Source organism: Somniosus microcephalus, unplaced genomic scaffold, assembly GCF_052327205.1.
Source record: "Somniosus microcephalus isolate GS21.2 unplaced genomic scaffold, FLI_Smic_1.0 unresolved_chr7, whole genome shotgun sequence".
In the NCBI taxonomy this organism is placed as follows: domain Eukaryota; kingdom Metazoa; phylum Chordata; class Chondrichthyes; order Squaliformes; family Somniosidae; genus Somniosus; species Somniosus microcephalus.
The window spans coordinates 28076949-28097537 of NW_028225185.1; the positions used below are offsets into that span (position 1 = coordinate 28076949).

The 20589-nt window shown below is 51.7% G+C and overlaps 1 protein-coding gene across 2 annotated transcripts in view; it reads left to right on the forward strand.

Annotated features, from left to right (window-relative positions):
* Nucleotides 1-16222, forward strand: part of LOC147086682 (IQ motif and SEC7 domain-containing protein 1-like) — a 96689-nt gene extending 80467 nt beyond the window's left edge. For both annotated transcript variants that reach the window (XM_085978821.1, XM_085978820.1), the window contains exons 10-11: nucleotides 2485-2646; nucleotides 15531-16222. In XM_085978821.1, coding sequence (XP_085834947.1) covers nucleotides 2485-2646; nucleotides 15531-15817 — 449 coding nt within the window. In that variant the 3' untranslated portion in view covers nucleotides 15818-16222. The remainder of the gene's footprint in view (nucleotides 1-2484; nucleotides 2647-15530) is intronic.
* The last annotated feature ends 4367 nt before the right edge of the window (nucleotides 16223-20589 follow it).

Genomic DNA, 20589 nt, shown 5'->3' on the forward strand with positions numbered 1-20589 from the left:
TGCGGGCAGGGTGGCCATGTTTGTTTGCGGGCAGGGTGGCCATGTTGGTTGTGGGCAGGGTGGCCATGTTGGTTGTGGGCAGGGTGACCATGTTGGTTGCGAGCAAGGCGGCCATGTTGGTTGAGGGCAGGGTGGCCATGTTGGTTACGGGCAGGGTGGCCATGTTGGTTAAGGGCAGGGTGGCCATGTTGGTTGCGGGCAGGGTGGCCATGTTGGTTGCGGGCAGGGCGGCCATGTTGGTTGCGGGCAGGGTGGCCATGTTGGTTGCGGGCAGGGTGGCCATGTTGGTTGTGGGCAAGGCGGCCATGTTGGTTGTGGGCAAGGCGACCATGTTGGTTGCGGGCAAGGTGGCCATGTTGGTTGAGGGCAGGGTGGCCATGTTGGTTACGGGCAGGGTGGCAATTTTGGTTGCGGGCAGGGTGGCCATGTTGGTTGTGGGCAGGGTGGCCATGTTGGTTGTGGGCAGGGTGGCCATGTTGGTTGCGGGCAGCGTGGCCATATTGGTTGCGGGCAGGGCGGCCATGTTGGTTGTGGACAGGGTGGCCATGTTGGTTGTGGACAGGGTGGCCATGTTGGTTGCGGGCAGGGCGGCCATGTTGGTTGCGGGCAGGGCGGCCATGTTGGTTGTGGACAGGGTGGCCATGTTGGTTGTGGACAGGGTGGCCATGTTGGTTGTGCGCAAGGTGACCATGTTGGTTGCGGGCAAGGCGGCCATGTTGGTTGCGGGCAAGGCGACCATGTTGGTTACGGGCAAGGCGGCCATGTTGGTTGCGGGCAAGGCGGCCATGTTGGTTGTGGGCAGGGTGGCCATATTGGTTGCGGGCAGGGCGGCCATGTTGGTTGTGGACAGGGTGGCCATGTTGGTTGTGGGCAGGGTGGCCATGTTGATTGTGGGCAGGGTGGCCATGTTGGTTGCGGGCAGGGCGGCCATGTTGGTTGTGCGCAAGGTGACCATGTTGGTTGCGGGCAAGGCGGCCATGTTGGTTGCGGGCAAGGCGGCCATGTTGGTTGTGGGCAGGGTGGCCATGTTGGTTGTGGGCAGGGTGGCCATGTTGATTGTGGGCAGGGTGGCCATGTTGGTTGCGGGCAGGGCGGCCATGTTGGTTGTGTGCAAAGCGACCATGTTGGTTACGGGCAAGGCGGCCATGTTGGTTGCGGGCAAGGCGGCCATGTTGGTTGTGGGCAGGGTGGCCATGTTGGTTGTGGGCAGGGTGGCCATGTTGATTGTGGGCAGGGTGGCCATGTTGGTTGCGGGCAGGGCGGCCATGTTGGTTGTGCGCAAGGTGACCATGTTGGTTGCGGGCAAGGCGGCCATGTTGGTTGTGGGCAGGGTGGCCATGTTGGTTGTAGGCAGGGTGGCCATGTTGATTGTGGCAGGGTGGCCATGTTGGTTGCGGGCAGGGCGGCCATGTTGGTTGTGTGCAAAGCGACCATGTTGGTTACGGGCAAGGCGGCCATGTTGGTTGCGGGCAAGGCGGCCATGTTGGTTGTGGGCAGGGTTGCCATGTTGGTTGTGGGCAGGGTGGCCATGTTGGTTGTGGGCAGGGTGGCCATGTTGATTGTGGGCAGGGTGGCCATGTTGGTTGTGTGCAAGGCGACCATGTTGGTTGCGGGCAAGGCGGCCATGTTGGTTGAGGGCAGGGTGGCCATATTGGTTACAGGCAGGGTGGCCATGTTGGTTGAGGGCAGGGTGGCCATATTGGTTACAGGCAGGGTGGCCATGTTGGTTGCGGGCAGGGCGGCCATGTTGTGCAAAGCGACCATGTTGGTTACGGGCAAGGCGGCCATGTTGGTTGCGGGCAAGGCGGCCATGTTGGTTGTGGGCAGGGTTGCCATGTTGGTTGTGGGCAGGGTGGCCATGTTGGTTGTGGGCAGGGTGGCCATGTTGATTGTGGGCAGGGTGGCCATGTTGATTGTGGGCAGGGTGGCCATGTTGGTTGTGTGCAAGGCGACCATGTTGGTTGCGGGCAAGGCGGCCATGTTGGTTGAGGGCAGGGTGGCCATATTGGTTACAGGCAGGGTGGCCATGTTGGTTGCAGGCAGGGTGGCCATATTGGTTGTGGGCAAGGCGACCATGTTGGTTGTGGGCAGGAGCAGCCATGTTGGTTATGGGCAAGGCGGCCATGTTGGTTGTGGGCAAGGTGGCCATGTTGGTTATGGGCAAGGTGGCCATGTTGGTTGTGGGCAAGGTGGCCATGTTGGTTGTGGGCAAGGTGGCCATGTTGGTTGTGGGCAAGGTGGCCATGTTGGTTGTGGGCAAGGTGGCCATGTTGGTTGTGGGCAAGGTGGCCATGTTGGTTGTGGGCAAGGTGGCTATGTTGGTTGTGGGCAAAGCGGCCAGAATTGCTTCAGCGAGCACTTCGCCCCAGTGACGATCCGGACTCCCACATCCCGTTTCAGCCTCTACTCCTCCTCCTCCTCCACCACCAGCCGTTCCAGAGCACCACAGTCATTCTCGGCCTCTCTCTCTCTTTCCTTTCCCAGATTACCCCCACGGCATCAAACTGGCCTCATCGATCCCGAGCGCCGAGAAGAAGATCCTCATTATATTCAACGCGCCGAGCGTGCAGGACCGCACGAGGTTCGCCAGCGACCTGCGCGAGTCTGTCGCGGAGGTTCAAGAGATGGAGAAATACCGCGTAGAATGTAAGTACCCGCGAGGCAGCGTTGCGTGCGTTCGGATAGACCACGTCCGCAGACCAAAGGGTGAGGGATAAGTTAACCCGAGATGCAAAAACCAAGATGTCAATATTCAAGCAAATGGGTCTCAGCAACCTTCAATGGGCGTCTGTTCCTCGCGCCCAATAACTGGTGATGTGCTGCCATCCACAGGCACACACCGGCACTGCAGCTGTCAGTCACTTCCGTATCAAGCAATAGAGTCAGTCTATGTATAGAAAATAACAGATACCCGGGAGTGAGTTACAGGCTGGAATCTAATCGAGGGGTTCAGGGGGCTTTATATATAGAATAACAGATACCCGGGAGTGAGTTACAGGCTGGAATCTAATCGAGGGGTTCGGGGGGGTTTATATATAGAATAACAGATACCCAGCAGTGAGCTACAGGCTGGAATCTAATCGAGGGGTTCAGAGGGTTTACATATAGAATAACAGACACCCGGGAGTGAGTTACAGGCTGGAATCTAATCGAGGGGTTCGGGGGGTTTATATATAGAATAACAGATACCCGGGAGTGAGTTACAGGCTGGAATCTAATTGAGTGGTTCGGAGGGGGGTTTATATATAGAATAACGGATACCCGGGAGTGAGTTACAGGCTGGAATCTAATCGAGGGGTTCGGGGGGTTTATATATAGAATAACAGATACCCGGGAGTGAGTTACAGGCTGGAATCTAATCGAGGGGTTCGGGGGGTTTATATATAGAATAACAGATACCCGGGAGTGAGTTACAGACTGGAATCTAATTGAGGGGTTCGGGGGGGTTTATATATAGAATAACGGATACCCGGGAGTGAGTTACAGGCTGGAATCTAATCGAGGGGTTCGGGGGGGTTTATATATAGAATAACAGATACCTGGGAGTGAGTTACAGGCTGGAATCTAATCGAGGGGTTCGGGGGGTTTATATATAGAATAACAGGTACCCGGGAGTGAGTTACAGACTGGAATCTAATCGAGGGGTTCGGCGGGTTTATATATAGAATAACAGATACCCGGGAGTGAGTTACAGACTGGAATCTAATCGAGGGGTTCGGGGGGTTTATATATAGAATAACAGATACCCGGGAGTGAGTTACAGGCTGGAATCTAATCGAGGGGTTCGGGGGGTTTATATATAGAATAACGGATACCCGGGAGTGAGTTACAGGCTGGAATCTAATTGAGGGGTTCGGTGGGTTTATATATAGAATAACAGATACCCGGGAGTGAGTTACAGGCTGGAATCTAATCGAGGGGTTCAGGGGGGTTTATATATAGAATAACAGATACCCGGGAGTGAGTTACAGGCTGGAATCTAATCGTGGGGTTCGGGGGGTTTATATATAGAATAACAGGTACCCGGGAGTGAGTTACAGGCTGGAATCTAATCGAGGGGTCCAGGGGGGTTTATATATAGAATAACAGATACCCGGGAGTGAGTTACAGGCTGGAATCTAATCGAGGGGTTCGGGGGGTTTATATATAGAATAACAGATACCCGGGAGTGAGTTACAGGCTGGAATCTAATCGAGGGGTCCAGGGGGGTTTATATATAGAATAACGGATACCCGGGAGTGAGTTACAGGCTAGAATCTAATCGAGGGGTTCGGGGGGGTTTATATATAGAATAACAGATACCCGGGAGTGAGTTACAGGCTGGAATCTAATCGAGGGGTTCGGAGGGTTTATATATAGAATAACAGATACCCGGGAGTGAGTTACAGGCTGGAATCTAATCGAGGGGTCCGGGGGGTTTATATATAGAATAACAGATACCCGGGAGTGAGTTACAGGCTGGAATCTAATCGTGGGGTTCGGGGGGTTTATATATAGAATAACAGATACCCGGGAGTGAGTTACAGGCTGGAATCTAATCGAGGGGTTCAGGGGGTTTATATATAGAACAACAGATACCCGGGAGTGAGTTACAGGCTGGAATCTAATCGAGGGGTCCGGGGGGTTTATATATAGAATAACAGATACCCGGGAGTGAGTTACAGGCTGGAATCTAATCGAGGGGTTCGGGGGGTTTATATATAGAATAACAGATACCCGGGAGTGAGTTACAGGCTGGAATCTAATCGAGGGGTTCGGGGGGTTTATATATAGAATAACAGATACCCGGGAGTGAGTTACAGGCTGGAATCTAATCGAGGGGTTCGGGGGGTTTATATATAGAATAACAGATACCCGGGAGTGAGTTACAGGCTGGAATCTAATCGAGGGGTCTGGGGGGTTTATATATAGAACAACAGATACCCGGGAGTGAGTTACAGGCTGGAATCTAATCGAGGGGTTCAGGGGGTTTATATATAGAACAACAGATACCCGGGAGTGAGTTACAGGCTGGAATCTAATCGAGGGGTTCGGGGGGTTTATATATAGAATAACAGATACCCGGGAGTGAGTTACAGGCTGGAATCTAATCGGGGGGTTCGGGGGGTTTATATATAGAATAACAGATACCCGGGAGTGAGTTACAGGCTGGAATCTAATCGAGGGGTTCAGGGGGTTTATATATAGAACAACAGATACCCGGGAGTGAGTTACAGGCTGGAATCTAATCGAGGGGTCCGGGGGGTTTATATATAGAATAACAGATACCCGGGAGTGAGTTACAGGCTGGAATCTAATCGAGGGGTTCGGGGGGTTTATATATAGAATAACGGATACCCGGGAGTGAGTTACAGGCTGGAATCTAATCGAGGGGTCCGGGGGGTTTATATATAGAATAACAGATACCCGGGAGTGAGTTACAGGCTGGAATCTAATCGAGGGGTTCGGGGGGTTTATATATAGAATAACGGATACCCGGGAGTGAGTTACAGGCTGGAATCTAATCGAGGGGTCCGGGGGGTTTATATATAGAACAACAGATACCCGGGAGTGAGTTACAGGCTGGAATCTAATCGAGGGGTTCGGGGGGTTTATATATAGAATAACTGATACCCGGGAGTGAGTTACAGGCTGGAATCTAATCGAGGGGTTCAGGGGGTTTATATATAGAATAACAGATACCGGGGAGTGAGGTACAGGCTGGAATCTAATCGAGGGGTCCGGGGGGTTTATATATAGAACAACACATACCCGGGAGTGAGTTACAGGCTGGAATCTAATCGAGGGGTTCAGGGGGTTTATATATAGAATAACTGATACCCGGGAGTGAGTTACAGGCTGGAATCTAATCGAGGGGTTCGGGGGGTTTATATATAGAACAACAGATACCCGGGAGTGAGTTACAGGCTGGAATCTAACCGAGGGATTTGGAGCAACGGCTTCTCTTCCCACTCCCGCATCGTTACCTCTGGTGTCCCCGAGGATCTATCCTTGGCCCCTCCTATTTCTCATCTACATGTTGCCCCTTGGTGACATCATCCGAAAACACAGCGTCAGTTTCCACATGTACGCTGACGACACCCAGCTCTACCTCACCACCTCTTCCCTCGACCCCCTCCATGGTGTCTAAACTGTCAGGCTGCTTGTCCGACATGCAGTTCTGGATGAGCCGAAATTTTCTCCAATTAAATATTGGGAAGACCGAAGCCATTGTTTTCGGTCCCCGCCACGAACTCCGTTCCCGAGCCACTGACCCCATCCCTCTCCCTAACATCTGTCTGAGGCTGAGCCACACTGTTCGCAACCTTGGGGTCATATTTGACCCTGAAATGAGCTTCCGACCACATATCCGCATCATAACAAAGACTGCCTACTTCCACCTCTGTAACATCGCCCGTCTCCGCCCTTGCCTCAGCTCATCCGCTGCTGAAACCCTCACCCCTGCCTTTGTTACCTCCAGACTCGACTATTCCAACACACTCCTGGCCGGCCTCCCACATTCCACCCTACGTAAACGGGAGGTCATCTAATACTCGGCTGCCCCGTGTCCTAACTCGCACCCAGTCCCGTTCACCCATCCCCCCCTGTGCTCGCTGACCTACATTGGCTCCCGGTTAAGCAGTGCCACGATTTTAGAATTCTCATCCTTGTTTTCAAATCCCTCCATGGTCCTCGCCCCCTCCCTATCTCTGTAACCTCCTCCAGCCCCTACCACCCTCCGAGATCTCCGCGCTCCTCCAATTCTGGCCTCTCGCGCATCCCCCGATTTCCATCGCTCCACCATTGGCGGCCGTGCCTTCAGCCGCCTGGGCCCCGAGCTCTGGAATTCCCACCCTAAACCTCTCCGCCTCTCTCTCCTCCTTTAAGACACTCCTTAAAACCGACCTCTTTGACCAAGCTTTTGGTCACCTGTCCTAATACCTCCTTATGTGGCTCGGTGTCTGATAATCGCTCCTGTGAAGCAACATGGGATGATTTACTACGTTAAAGGCGCTATATAAATGCAAATTGTTGTTCTGTTTATATATAGAATAACAGATACCCGGGAGTGTGTTACAGACTGGAATCTAATCGAGGGGTTCAGGGGGTTTATATATAGAATAACGGATACCCGGGAATGAGTTACAGGCTGGAATCTAGTCGAGGGGTTCGGGGGGGTTTATATATAGAATAACGGATACCCGGGAGTAAGTTACAGGCTGGAATCTAATCGAGGGGTTCAGGGGGTTTATATATAGAATAACGGATACCCGGGAGTGAGTTACAGGCTGGAATCTAATCGAGGGGTTCGGGGGGGTTTATATAAATAGAATAACAGGTACCTGGGAGTGAGTTACAGGCTGGAATCTAATCGAGGGGTTTGGCGGGTTTATATATAGAATAACAGATACCCGGGAGTGAGTTACAGGCTGGAATCTAATCGAGGGGTTCAGGGGGTTTATATATAGAATAACGGATACCCGGGAGTGAGTTACAGGCTGGAATCTAATCGAGGGGTTCGGGGGTTTATATATAGAATAACAGATACTCGGGAGTGAGTTACAGGCTGGAATCTAATCGAGGGGTTCGGGGGGTTTATATATAGAATAACGGATACCCGGGAGTGAGTTACAGGCTGGAATCTAATCGAGGGGTTCGGGGGGGTTATATATAGAATAACAGATACCCGGGAGTGAGTTACAGACTGGAATCTAATCGAGGGGTTCGGGGGGTTTATATATAGAATAACAGATACCCGGGAGTGAGTTACAGGCTGGAATCTAATCGAGGGGTTCGGGGGGTTTATATACAGAATAACAGATACCCGGGAGTGAGTTACAGGCTGGAATCTAATCGAGGGGTTCGGGGGTTTATATATAGAATAACAGGTACCCGGGAGTGAGTTACAGGCTGGAATCTAATCGAGGGGTTCGGGGGGTTTATATATGGAATAACGGATACCCGGGAGTGAGTTACAGGCTGGAATCTAAATGAGGGGTTCGGAGGGGGGTTTATATATAGAATAACGGATACCCGGGAGTGAGTTACAGGCTGGAATCTAATCGAGGGGTTCGGGAGGTTTATACATAGAATAACAGATACCCGGGAGTGAGTTACAGACTGGAATCTAATCGAGGGGGTCGGGGGGGCTTTATATATAGAATAACAGATACCCGGGAGTGAATTACAGACTGGAATCTAATCGAGGGGTTCGGGGGGTTTATATATAGAATAACAGATACCCAGGAGTGAGTTACAGGCTGGAATCTAATTGAGGGGTTCGGAGGGGGGTTTATATATCGAATAACAGATACCCGGGAGTGAGTTACAGGCTGGAATCTAATCGAGGGGTTCGGGGGGTTTATATATAGAATAACGGATACCCGGGAGTGAGTTACAGGCTGGAATCTAATTGAGGGGTTCGGTGGGTTTATATATAGAATAACAGATACCCGGGAGTGAGTTACAGGCTGGAATCTAATCGAGGGGTTCAGGGGGGTTTATATATAGAATAACAGATACCCGGGAGTGAGTTACAGGCTGGAATCTAATCGTGGGGTTCGGGGGGTTTATATATAGAATAACAGGTACCCGGGAGTGAGTTACAGGCTGGAATCTAATCGAGGGGTCCAGGGGGGTTTATATATAGAATAACAGATACCCGGGAGTGAGTTACAGGCTGGAATCTAATCGAGGGGTTCGGGGGGTTTATATATAGAATAACAGATACCCGGGAGTGAGTTACAGGCTGGAATCTAATCGAGGGGTCCAGGGGGGTTTATATATAGAATAACGGATACCCGGGAGTGAGTTACAGGCTAGAATCTAATCGAGGGGTTCGGGGGGGTTTATATATAGAATAACAGATACCCGGGAGTGAGTTACAGGCTGGAATCTAATCGAGGGGTTCGGAGGGTTTATATATAGAATAACAGATACCCGGGAGTGAGTTACAGGCTGGAATCTAATCGAGGGGTCCGGGGGGTTTATATATAGAATAACAGATACCCGGGAGTGAGTTACAGGCTGGAATCTAATCGTGGGGTTCGGGGGGTTTATATATAGAATAACAGATACCCGGGAGTGAGTTACAGGCTGGAATCTAACCGAGGGGTTCGGGGGGGTTTATATATAGAATAACAGATACCCGGGAGTGAGTTACAGGCTGGAATCTAATCGAGGGGTCCGGGGGGTTTATATATAGAATAACAGATACCCGGGAGTGAGTTACAGGCTGGAATCTAATCGAGGGGTTCAGGGGGTTTATATATAGAACAACAGATACCCGGGAGTGAGTTACAGGCTGGAATCTAATCGAGGGGTCCGGGGGGTTTATATATAGAATAACAGATACCCGGGAGTGAGTTACAGGCTGGAATCTAATCGAGGGGTTCGGGGGGTTTATATATAGAATAACAGATACCCGGGAGTGAGTTACAGGCTGGAATCTAATCGAGGGGTTCGGGGGGTTTATATATAGAATAACAGATACCCGGGAGTGAGTTACAGGCTGGAATCTAATCGAGGGGTCCGGGGGGTTTATATATAGAACAACATTCTGTTAGCCTAATCAGTAAAAATAATGAGGAGGAGGAATTCCTTGAGTGTTTAAGGGATGGTTATCTGGATCAATATGTCGAGGAACCAACTCGGGAACAGGCTATATTGGACTGGGTACTGTGCAATGAGAAGGGACTAATCAGTAATCTTGTTGTACGGGGACCCTTGGGTCAGAGCGATCATAACATGATCGATTTCTCACTCGAAATGGAGAGCGAAGAAATTGACTCAGAGACTAAGGTCCTGAATTTAAACAAGGGGAATTATGATGCCATGAGACGGGAACTGAGTAGGTCTGATTGGACAACGTTCCTGGGAGGACTGGAGGTAGATAAACAATGGCAAACATTTAAAGATAGAATGACAAAATTGCAAAAATTGTTTATACCAATCTGGCATAAAAGGAAATCTAAAAAGGTGACTCAACCGTGGATAACAGGGGAAATTAGAGACAGCATAAAATCCAAAGATAGGGCGTATAAAATAGCCAAAAAAAGCGCCAGAGCGGAAGATTGGGAACAGTTTAAGATAGAGCAAAGGAGGGCAAAGGGCATGATCAAGAGGGGCAAAATAGCTTACGAAAACAAGCTGGCGGAAAATATAAAAACTAACTCCAAAAGCTTTTATAAATATATCAAAAGGAAAAGACTGGTGAAAACCAAAGTTGGTCCATTGCAGTCAGATACGGGGGAATATATAATGGGAAATAAGGAAATGGCAGATCAACTAAATGCATACTTTGGGTCAGTCTTTACGAAGGAAGACACAAAAAACCTCCCTGGGATATCGGGAAAAATAGGGACATTGGCAAAGGAGGAACTGACGCAAATCAATATCTCTAAGGATATGGTGTTAAGGAAGCTAAAGGGATTGAAGGTGGACAAATCCCCAGGGCCTGATAACATGCATCCTAGGGTACTGAAGGAGGTGGCCCTAGAGATAGCGGATGCACTAAGGATGATTTTTCAGAATTCATTAGACTCGGGAACAGTGCCGATGGATTGGAGGGTAGCTAACGTTACCCCACTATTCAAAAAGGGGGGTAGGGAAAAAGCAGGTAATTACAGACCTGTAAGCCTTACATCAGTTGTGGGCAAAATGCTGGAGTCCATCATTAAGGATGAAATAGCGGAGCACTTAGCAAATGGGGACAGGATAGGACAGAGTCAACATGGATTTACAAAGGGTAAATCGTGCTTGACTAATCTATTGGAATTTTTTGAGGGAGTAACTGGTAGAATAGATGGGGGAGAGCCAGTAGATGTGGTGTACCTGGACTTCCAAAAGGCCTTCGATAAGGTCCCACATAAAAGATTAGCATGGAAAATTGAGGCTCATGGGATAAAGGGGAAAGTTTTGGCGTGGATAGGGAACTGGCTGTCAGATAGAAAACAGAGAGTTGGAATAAACGGCTCATTTTCTGAATGGCAGGCAGTAACAAGTGGGGTACCACAGGGATCTGTCCTGGGCCCCCAGCTGTTCACAATTTACATTAATGACCTGGATCAGGGAGTCGGATGCAGCATTTCCAAATTTGCAGACGACACTAAACTAGGAGGGGGGGTGGGCTCAGAGGAAGAGACCAGGAAGCTCCAGAGCGATTTGGACAGACTGGGCGATTGGGCGGATAAATGGCAGATGCACTATAATGTGGACAAGTGCGAAGTTATCCACCTTGGGTGCAGGAACGGGAGGGCAAATTATTATTTAAATGGCAATAGATTGGGAGAGGGGGAAGTACAGAGAGACCTGGGTGTTCTTGTACACCAGTCACTGAAGGCGAGCATGCAGGTGCAACAGGCGGTCAAGAAGGCAAACGGTATGCTGGCCTTCATAGCAAAAGGGTTAGAATACAGGAACAGGGATACCTTGCTGCAGCTGTACAGGGCACTGGTGAGACCACACCTCGAGTACTGTGTACAGTTTTGGTCGCCTCATCTGAGGAAGGATGTTCTTGCCATGGAGGGGGTGCAGCGGCGATTCACCAGGCTGATACCAGGAATGGCGGGAATGACCTATGAGGAGAGACTATGTAGTTTAGGGATGTACACACTGGAGTTTAGAAGATTGAGAGGGGACCTCATAGAAGTGTATAAAATTCTGACAGGTCTAGACAGACTGGATGCAGAAGGAATGTTTCCCTTGGCGGGTGAGAACAGAACTAGAGGACATAATTTAAGGATAAGGGCTAAACCATTTAGGACAGAGATGAGGGGGAATTTCTTCACTCAGAGAGTGGTGAACCTGTGGAACTCATTGCCACAGAGGGCAGTGTACGCCAGCTCAGTAAATATATTTAAGAGGGAATTAGATATATTTCTACGGGCAAAAGGGGTTAAGGGTTACGGAGAGAAGGCGGGGACGGGATACTGAATTAAAGGATCAGCCATGATCTCATCGAATGGCGGAGCAGGCACGAAGGGCCGAATGGCCTACTCCTGCTCCTATCTTCTATGTATCTATGTATCTATGTAACAGATACCCGGGAGTGAGTTACAGGCTGGAATCTAATCGAGGGGTTCAGGGGGTTTATATATAGAACAACAGATACCCGGGAGTGAGTTACAGGCTGGAATCTAATCGAGGGGTTCGGGGGGTTTATATATAGAATAACAGATACCCGGGAGTGAGTTACAGGCTGGAATCTAATCGGGGGGTTCGGGGGGTTTATATATAGAATAACAGATACCCGGGAGTGAGTTACAGGCTGGAATCTAATCGAGGGGTTCAGGGGGTTTATATATAGAACAACAGATACCCGGGAGTGAGTTACAGGCTGGAATCTAATCGAGGGGTCCGGGGGGTTTATATATAGAATAACAGATACCCGGGAGTGAGTTACAGGCTGGAATCTAATCGAGGGGTTCGGGGGGTTTATATATAGAATAACGGATACCCGGGAGTGAGTTACAGGCTGGAATCTAATCGAGGGGTCCGGGGGGTTTATATATAGAATAACAGATACCCGGGAGTGAGTTACAGGCTGGAATCTAATCGAGGGGTCCGGGGGGTTTATATATAGAACAACAGATACCCGGGAGTGAGTTACAGGCTGGAATCTAATCGAGGGGTTCGGGGGGTTTATATATAGAATAACTGATACCCGGGAGTGAGTTACAGGCTGGAATCTAATCGAGGGGTTCAGGGGGTTTATATATAGAACAACAGATACCCGGGAGTGAGTTACAGGCTGGAATCTAACCGAGGGATTTGGAGCAACGGCTTCTCTTCCCACTCCCGCATCGTTACCTCTGGTGTCCCCGAGGATCTATCCTTGGCCCCTCCTATTTCTCATCTACATGTTGCCCCTTGGTGACATCATCCGAAAACACAGCGTCAGTTTCCACATGTACGCTGACGACACCCAGCTCTACCTCACCACCACTTCCCTCGACCCCCTCCATGGTGTCTAAACTGTCAGGCTGCTTGTCCGACATGCAGTTCTGGATGAGCCGAAATTTTCTCCAATTAAATATTGGGAAGACCGAAGCCATTGTTTTCGGTCCCCGCCACGAACTCCGTTCCCGAGCCACTGACCCCATCCCTCTCCCTAACATCTGTCTGAGGCTGAGCCACACTGTTCGCAACCTTGGGGTCATATTTGACCCTGAAATGAGCTTCCGACCACATATCCGCAGCATAACAAAGACCGCCTACTTCCACCTCTGTAACATCGCCCGTCTCCGCCCTTGCCTCAGCTCATCCGCTGCTGAAACCCTCACCCCTGCCTTTGTTACCTCCAGACTCGACTATTCCAACACACTCCTGGCCGGCCTCCCACATTCCACCCTACGTAAACGGGAGGTCATCTAATACTCGGCTGCCCCGTGTCCTAACTCGCACCCAGTCCCGTTCACCCATCCCCCCCTGTGCTCGCTGACCTACATTGGCTCCCGGTTAAGCAGTGCCACGATTTTAGAATTCTCATCCTTGTTTTCAAATCCCTCCATGGTCCTCGCCCCCTCCCTATCTCTGTAACCTCCTCCAGCCCCTACCACCCTCCGAGATCTCCGCGCTCCTCCAATTCTGGCCTCTCGCGCATCCCCCGATTTCCATCGCTCCACCATTGGCGGCCGTGCCTTCAGCCGCCTGGGCCCTGAGCTCTGGAATTCCCTCCCTAAACCTCTCCGCCTCTCTCTCTCCTCCTTTAAGACGCTCCTTAAAACCGACCTCTTTGACCAAGCTTTTGGTCACCTGTCCTAATATCTCCTCATGTGGCTCGGTGTCAAATTGTGTCTGATAATCGCTCCTGTGAAGCAACATGGGATGATTTACTACGTTAAAGGCGCTATATAAATGCAAATTGTTGTTCTGTTTATATATAGAATAACAGATACCCGGGAGTGTGTTACAGACTGGAATCTAATCGAGGGGTTCAGGGGGTTTATATATAGAATAACGGATACCCGGGAATGAGTTACAGGCTGGAATCTAGTCGAGGGGTTCGGGGGGTTTATATATAGAATAACGGATACCCGGGAATGAGTTACAGGCTGGAATCTAGTCGAGGGGTTCAGGGGGGTTTATATAAATAGAATAACAGGTACCTGGGAGTGAGTTACAGGCTGGAATCTAATCGAGGGGTTCGGGGGGGTTTATGTAAATAGAATAACAGGTACCTGGGAGTGAGTTACAGGCTGGAATCTAGTCGAGGGGTTCGGGGGGGTTTATGTAAATAGAATAACAGGTACCTGGGAGTGAGTTACAGGCTGGAATCTTATCGAGGGGTTTGGCGGGTTTATATATAGAATAACAGATGCCCGGGAGTGAGTTACAGGCTGGAATCTAATCGAGGGGTTCGGGGGCTTTATATATAGAATAACGGATACCCGGGAGTGAGTTACAGGCTGGAATCTAATCGAGGGGTTTGGGGGGTTTATATATAGAATAACGGATACCCGGGAGTGAGTTACAGGCTGGAATCTAATCGAGGGGTTCGGGGGGGTTTATATATAGAATAACGGATACCCGGGAGTGAGTTACAGGCTGGAATCTAATCGAGGGGTTCGGGGGGGTTTATATATAGAATAACAGATACCCGGGAGTGAGTTACAGGCTGGAATCTAATCGAGGGGTTCGGGGGTTTATATATAGAATAACGGATACCCGGGAGTGAGTTACAGGCTGGAATCTAATCGAGGGGTTCGGGGGGGTTTATATATAGAATAACAGATACTCGGGAGTGAGTTACAGGCTGGAATCTAATCGAGGGGTTCGGGGGGTTTATATATAGAATAACAGATACTCGGGAGTGAGTTACAGGCTGGAATCTAATCGAGGGGTTCGGGGGGTTTATATATAGAATAACAGATACCCGGGAGTGAGTTACAGGCTGGAATCTAATCGAGGGGTTCGGGGGGTTTATATATAGAATCACGGATACCCGGGAGTGAGTTACAGGCTGGAATCTAATCGAGGGGTTCGGGGGGTTTATATATAGAATAACAGATACCCGGGAGTGAGTTACAGGCTGGAATCTAATCGAGGGGTTCGGGGTGGTTTAGATGTTCACGATGGTCGGGGAGTCCAGAACCAGGGGTCACAGTCTAAGGATAAGGAGTAAGCCATTTAGGACTGAGATGAGGAGGAATTTCTTCACCCAGAGAGTGGTGAACCTGTGGAATTCTCTACCACACAAGGCAGTTGAGGCCAATTCATTAAATATATTCAAGAAGGAGTTGGATATATTTCTTGAGGTTAAAGGGATCAAGGGATATGGGGAGAAGGCAGGGACAGGGTACTGAACTTGGATGATCAGCCATGATCTCATTAAATGGCGGAGCAGGCTCGAGGGTCGAATGGCCGACTCCTGCTCCTATCTTCTATGTTTCTATGTTTCTATATATAGAATACCAGATACCCGGGAGTGAGTTAGAGGCTGGGACCTGTTCGAGGGGTTTTGGGGGGATTTATAGCTTGTTCTGGCACGGATCACGTTCTAACCGCGGGTTCCCCTTTTCTCTGTCCGGCGCCTCCCCGGGTTTCCGCAGCCGAGCTGGAGAAGCAGAAAGGGGTGATCCGCCCCAGCATGTCCCAGAGCGCCAGCCTGAAGAAGGATACGGTGAACGGCACGCTGACCAGCCTGGATGACACGTACGCCATGGGCGAAGGGCTGAAGCGGAGCGCCCTGAGCAGCTCCCTCCGCGACCTCTCCGACGCAGGTAACCCCCGGCGCCGAGCGAGGGCGGGACCAGGGCGTGGCGCTGGGATCGGCGGGCAGGGGGGGTTTAAAAAAGGCTTCGGCGCTGCCCCAGCCGACTGTTTCTCTTCCCGATGAACACGCTCTCAGCCTCTAACCCTCTTCTTTTCTTATCTTCTGTCTGTGTTATTTTTATTTTTATTTTCTTTATTGTTCCTTTGTCCCGCTCCTCCAGCAGAGGGATGTCAGTGCTGGGGAATGGAAAACTTTCCCACTTTCTGCTCCCAGTGTCCGCATCGAGCACTCGCAGGTCAGTCACTGCATGGGCTAGACGCAGAGTAATACCCTCTCGTTCACTGCACTGCCCCCATCAAACACTCCCCGGGCAGGTACAGCACAGGTTAGATACAGAGTAAAGCTCCCTCTACACTGTCCCATCAAACACTCCCAGGGTAGGTACAGCATGGGTTAGATACAGAGTAAAGCTCCCTCTACACTGTCCCATCAAACACTCCCAGGGCAGGTACAGCACGGGTTAGATACAGAGTAAAGCTCCCTCTACACTGTCCCCATCAAACACTCCCAGGGCAGGTACAGCACGGGTTAGATACAGAGTAAAGCTCCCTCTACACTGTCCCATCAAACACTCCCAGGGCTGGTACAGCACGGGTTAGATACAGAGTAAGGCTCCCTCTACACTGTCCCATCAAACACTCCCAGGGCAGGTACAGCCCGGGTTAGATACAGAGTAAAGCTCCCTCTACACTGTCCCATCAAACACTCCCAGGGCAGGTACAGCACGGGGTTAGATACAGAGTAAAGCTCCCTCTACACTGTCCCCATCAAACACTCCCAGGGCAGGTACAGCACGGGTTAGATACAGAGTAAAGCTCCCTCTACACTGTCCCATCAAACACTCCCAGGGCAGGTACAGCACGGGTTAGATACAGAGTAAAGCTCCCTCTACACTGTCCCATCAAACACTCCCAGGGCAGGTACAGCACGGGTTAGATACAGAGTAAAGCTCCCTCTACACTGTCCCCATCAAACACTCCCAGGGCAGGTACAGCACGGGGTTAGATACAGAGTAAAGCTCCCTCTACACTGTCCCCATCAAACACTCCCAGGTCAGGTACAGCACGGGTTAGATACAGAGTAAAGCTCCCTCTACACTGTCCCCATCAAACACTCCCAGGGCAGGTACAGCACGGGTTAGATACAGAGTAAAGCTCCCTCTACACTGTCCCCATCAAACACTCCCCGGGCAGGTACAGCACGGGGTTAGATACAGAGTAAAGCTCCCTCTACACTGCCCCATCAAACACTCCCAGGGCAGGTACAGCACAGGGTTCGATACAGATTAAATCTCCCTCTGCACTGTCCCATCAAACACTCCCAGGGCAGGTACAGCACGGGTTAGATACAGAGTAAAGCTCCCTCTACACTGTCCCATCAAACACTCCCAGGGCAGGTACAGCACGGGGTTAGATACAGAGTAAAGCTCCCTCTACACTGTCCCATCAAACACTCCCAGGGCAGGTACAGCACGGGTTAGATACAGAGTAAAGCTCCCTCGACACTGTCCCATCAAACACTCCCCGGGCAGGTACAGCACAGGGTTAGATACAGAGTAAAGCTCCCTCTACACTGTCCCCATCAAACACTCCCAGGGCAGGTACAGGACGGGTTAGATACAGAGTAAAGCTCCCTCCACACTGTCCCCATCAAACACTCCCAGGGCAGGTACAGCACGGGTTAGATACAGAGTAAAGCTCCCTCTACACTGTCCCCATCAAACACTCCCAGGGCAGGTACAGCACGGGTTAGATACAGAGTAAAGCTCCCTCTACACTGTCCCCATCAAACACTCCCAGGGCAGGTACAGCACGGGTTAGATACAGAGTAAAGCTCCCTCTACACTGTCCCCATCAAACACTCCCAGGGCAGGTACAGCACGGGTTAGATACAGAGTAAAGCTCCCTCTACACTGTCCCCATCAAACACTCCCAGGGCAGGTACAGCACGGGTTAGATACAGAGTAAAGCTCCCTCTACGCTGTCCCGATCAAACACTCCCAGGGCAGGTACAGCACGGGTTAGATACAGAGTAAAGCTCCCTCTACACTATCCCATCAAACACTCCCTGGGCAGGTACAGCACGGGTTAGATACAGAGTAAAGCTTCCTCTACACTGTCCCATCAAACACTCCCAGGGCAGGTACAGCACGGGGTTAGATACAGAGTAAAGCTATCTCTACACTGTCCCATCAAACACTCCCAGGGCAGGTACAGCACGGGTTAGATACAGAGCAAAGCTCCCTCTACACTGTCCCATCAAACACTCCCAGGGCAGGTACAGCACGGGTTAGATACAGAGTAAAGCTCCCTCTACACTGTCCCATCAAACACTCCCAGGGCAGGTACAGCACGGGGTTAGATACAGAGTAAAGCTCCCTCTACACTGTCCCATCAAACACTCCCAGGACAAGTACAGCACGGGTTAGATACAGAGTAAAGCTCCCTCTACACTGTCCCATCAAACACTCCCAGGGCAGGTGCAGCACGGGGTTAGATACAGAGTAAAGCTCCCTCTACACTGTCCCATCAAACACTCCCAGGACAAGTACAGCACGGGTTAGATACAGAGTAAAGCTCCCTCTACACTGTCCCCATCAAACACTCCCAGGGCAGGTACAGCACGGGGTTAGATACAGAGTAAAGCTCCCTCTACACTGTCCCATCAAACACTCCCAGGGCAGGTGCAGCACGGGTTAGATACAGAGTAAAGCTCTCTCTACACAGTCCCCATCAAACACTCCCAGGGCAGGTACAGCACGGGGTTAGATACAGAATAAAGCTCCCTCTACACTGTCCCCATCAAACACTCCCAGGGCCGGTACAGCACGGGTTAGATACAGAGTAAAGCTCCCTCTACACTGTCCCATCAAACACTCCCAGGGCAGGTATGATAATCTTTGTTGTCTGGTCTTAGCCAGTGCAGAGTTAGGCAGTGCTGCAAGAACAATTGGCATTTATATCGAGCCTTTAACGTAGCAATACTTCCCCGGGCACTTCACCGGAGCCTATTCGGACAAAGAGAATCTACGTCAAGCCAAACAAGGAGATATTAGGGGCAGGTGACCAGACGCTTATCAAAGAGGTGGGTTTTAAGGAGCGTCCTGAAGGAGGACAGAGAGGCGGGGAGGGTCCCTGCTGCTGATCACCCTCCAGCAACTCCTGCGGTAAGGTGAGGAGCGACTCGTGGCCCCGGCCGCGAGGCCTTCTGCAGTCGAATAGCGGGCGGAATGGCCGCCGGCTCTCGGCGCACCTGGCCCGGAGTGGAACCCATGCTCCGGCGCAGTGCCAGGAGAGCGATGAAAGGAAGGGGCGGGGAATCAGCGCAGTGGCTTCACCCCCACTCCTTCTCCTCTCTTCCTGGAGTGTTTCACTTTCTTTTTTCCTGCCCCCTCCATCGTCAGATTATCGATCCGTGCGCCCTCAGAAAAGCCGGTAAAATGTAACGCAACGAACTGGCGGTTGGACAGACAGCGCGTCCGTCCCGAGGTGGGGAGGGGGCCGATTGGCGTGAGAGGGTCGTTTGCCACTCAGTTTTAAGACAGTGTACCCAGTTACACCTCAAGCCAGCTGCAGTGAAATGAGAAGGTGGTGGGAGATTTTCCTGAACTGGGCTTTGCGCGGCGTGTCGGATCTGGTCGGGGGGGTGCTCTGAGTGGGGCTGGGGGAGCTGCATTTATCGCCTCGCCCTGGTCTGCCCGGGCTCACCAGCTGCGACCAACTTGGCGTCTCTTGATCGGGGAGCCTGGTGCTGCTGGATGGCGGGCGTCGGAGCGGGGGGGGTGCGGTGTCGTGGCGTCGGTGAAGAGGGCGGGGCAGGGACGCGAGCCTGGGTTTTGTCACGGCCGGGCTGCGCGCAAGACGAGACTGTGAAAGGGAGAACTGAGAGACTCGGCCGAGTGCCTTCTCTCTCTCTCTCCAATCTCACCTTCACCCCATCTCTCCTGCTGGGCATTGGCGGTGAGTGAGACGTCATGGGGAGAGCGTTATGTGACGGGTAGAGTGTCACGTAACGTGACGGAGAGAGCAAGAGGTCACGGGGGGAGCGAGACGTCACGGGGAGAGCATGTAGTCACGGGGAGGTGCGCGACATGACGGGGAGAGCGTCACGTCACAGGGAGAGCGTCACGTCACGTCACGTTACAGGAAGAGCTGGAGACACAATTTGAGGGTTTTGCCAATGTTTAAGACGATGCCGTGAAAGCCAGTGATTGTTTCTGATGGAGCTGCGCTTCTCTGCTTGAACAGACTTTGAGCTGTCCACACGCCAACGCTTTCTCCCCACGGGTCCCCCCCCTCCCCCGGCTCTCAATCTCCCGGGTGAGGCCCCTTCAGTCGCTGCCCTGGCTCCTGGACGGCCGAGAAGTGCTCGTCTCGAGCCGGGACGGGCAAAGGAGGTGTAGAGCGGAACAGTGTCGGAGAGCGGAGGCGTCCGACCCGGGGCCGTTCTCGAACATCCCCTGCACTCTCTCCAATCCCACCTTCACCCCATCTGTCCTGCTGGGCATTGGCGGTGAGTGAGACCTCATGGGGAGAGTGTCACATAACGTGACGGGGAGAGCAAGAGGTCATGGGGGGAGCGAGACGTCTCTCTCTCCTCCGACATCTTAGCGCTCCGCCTCAACCCCCACATCCAACCGTCAGACCCCTCGCCATCGATTGGCGGGGAACATCGGGACCAGGATCACTTTCCCCGGACCCCATCCCTCTCCCCGTTGCGGGGGGTGGGCGGGGTGGCGGAAGAGTCGCCTCAGCCTCTGCTCACTCGAGGGCCGCAGTGAGTGAAGCAAGCGGAGGCGGGAGATCGAGCGCACGGCTGTGAGTCCCCAGCGCCAG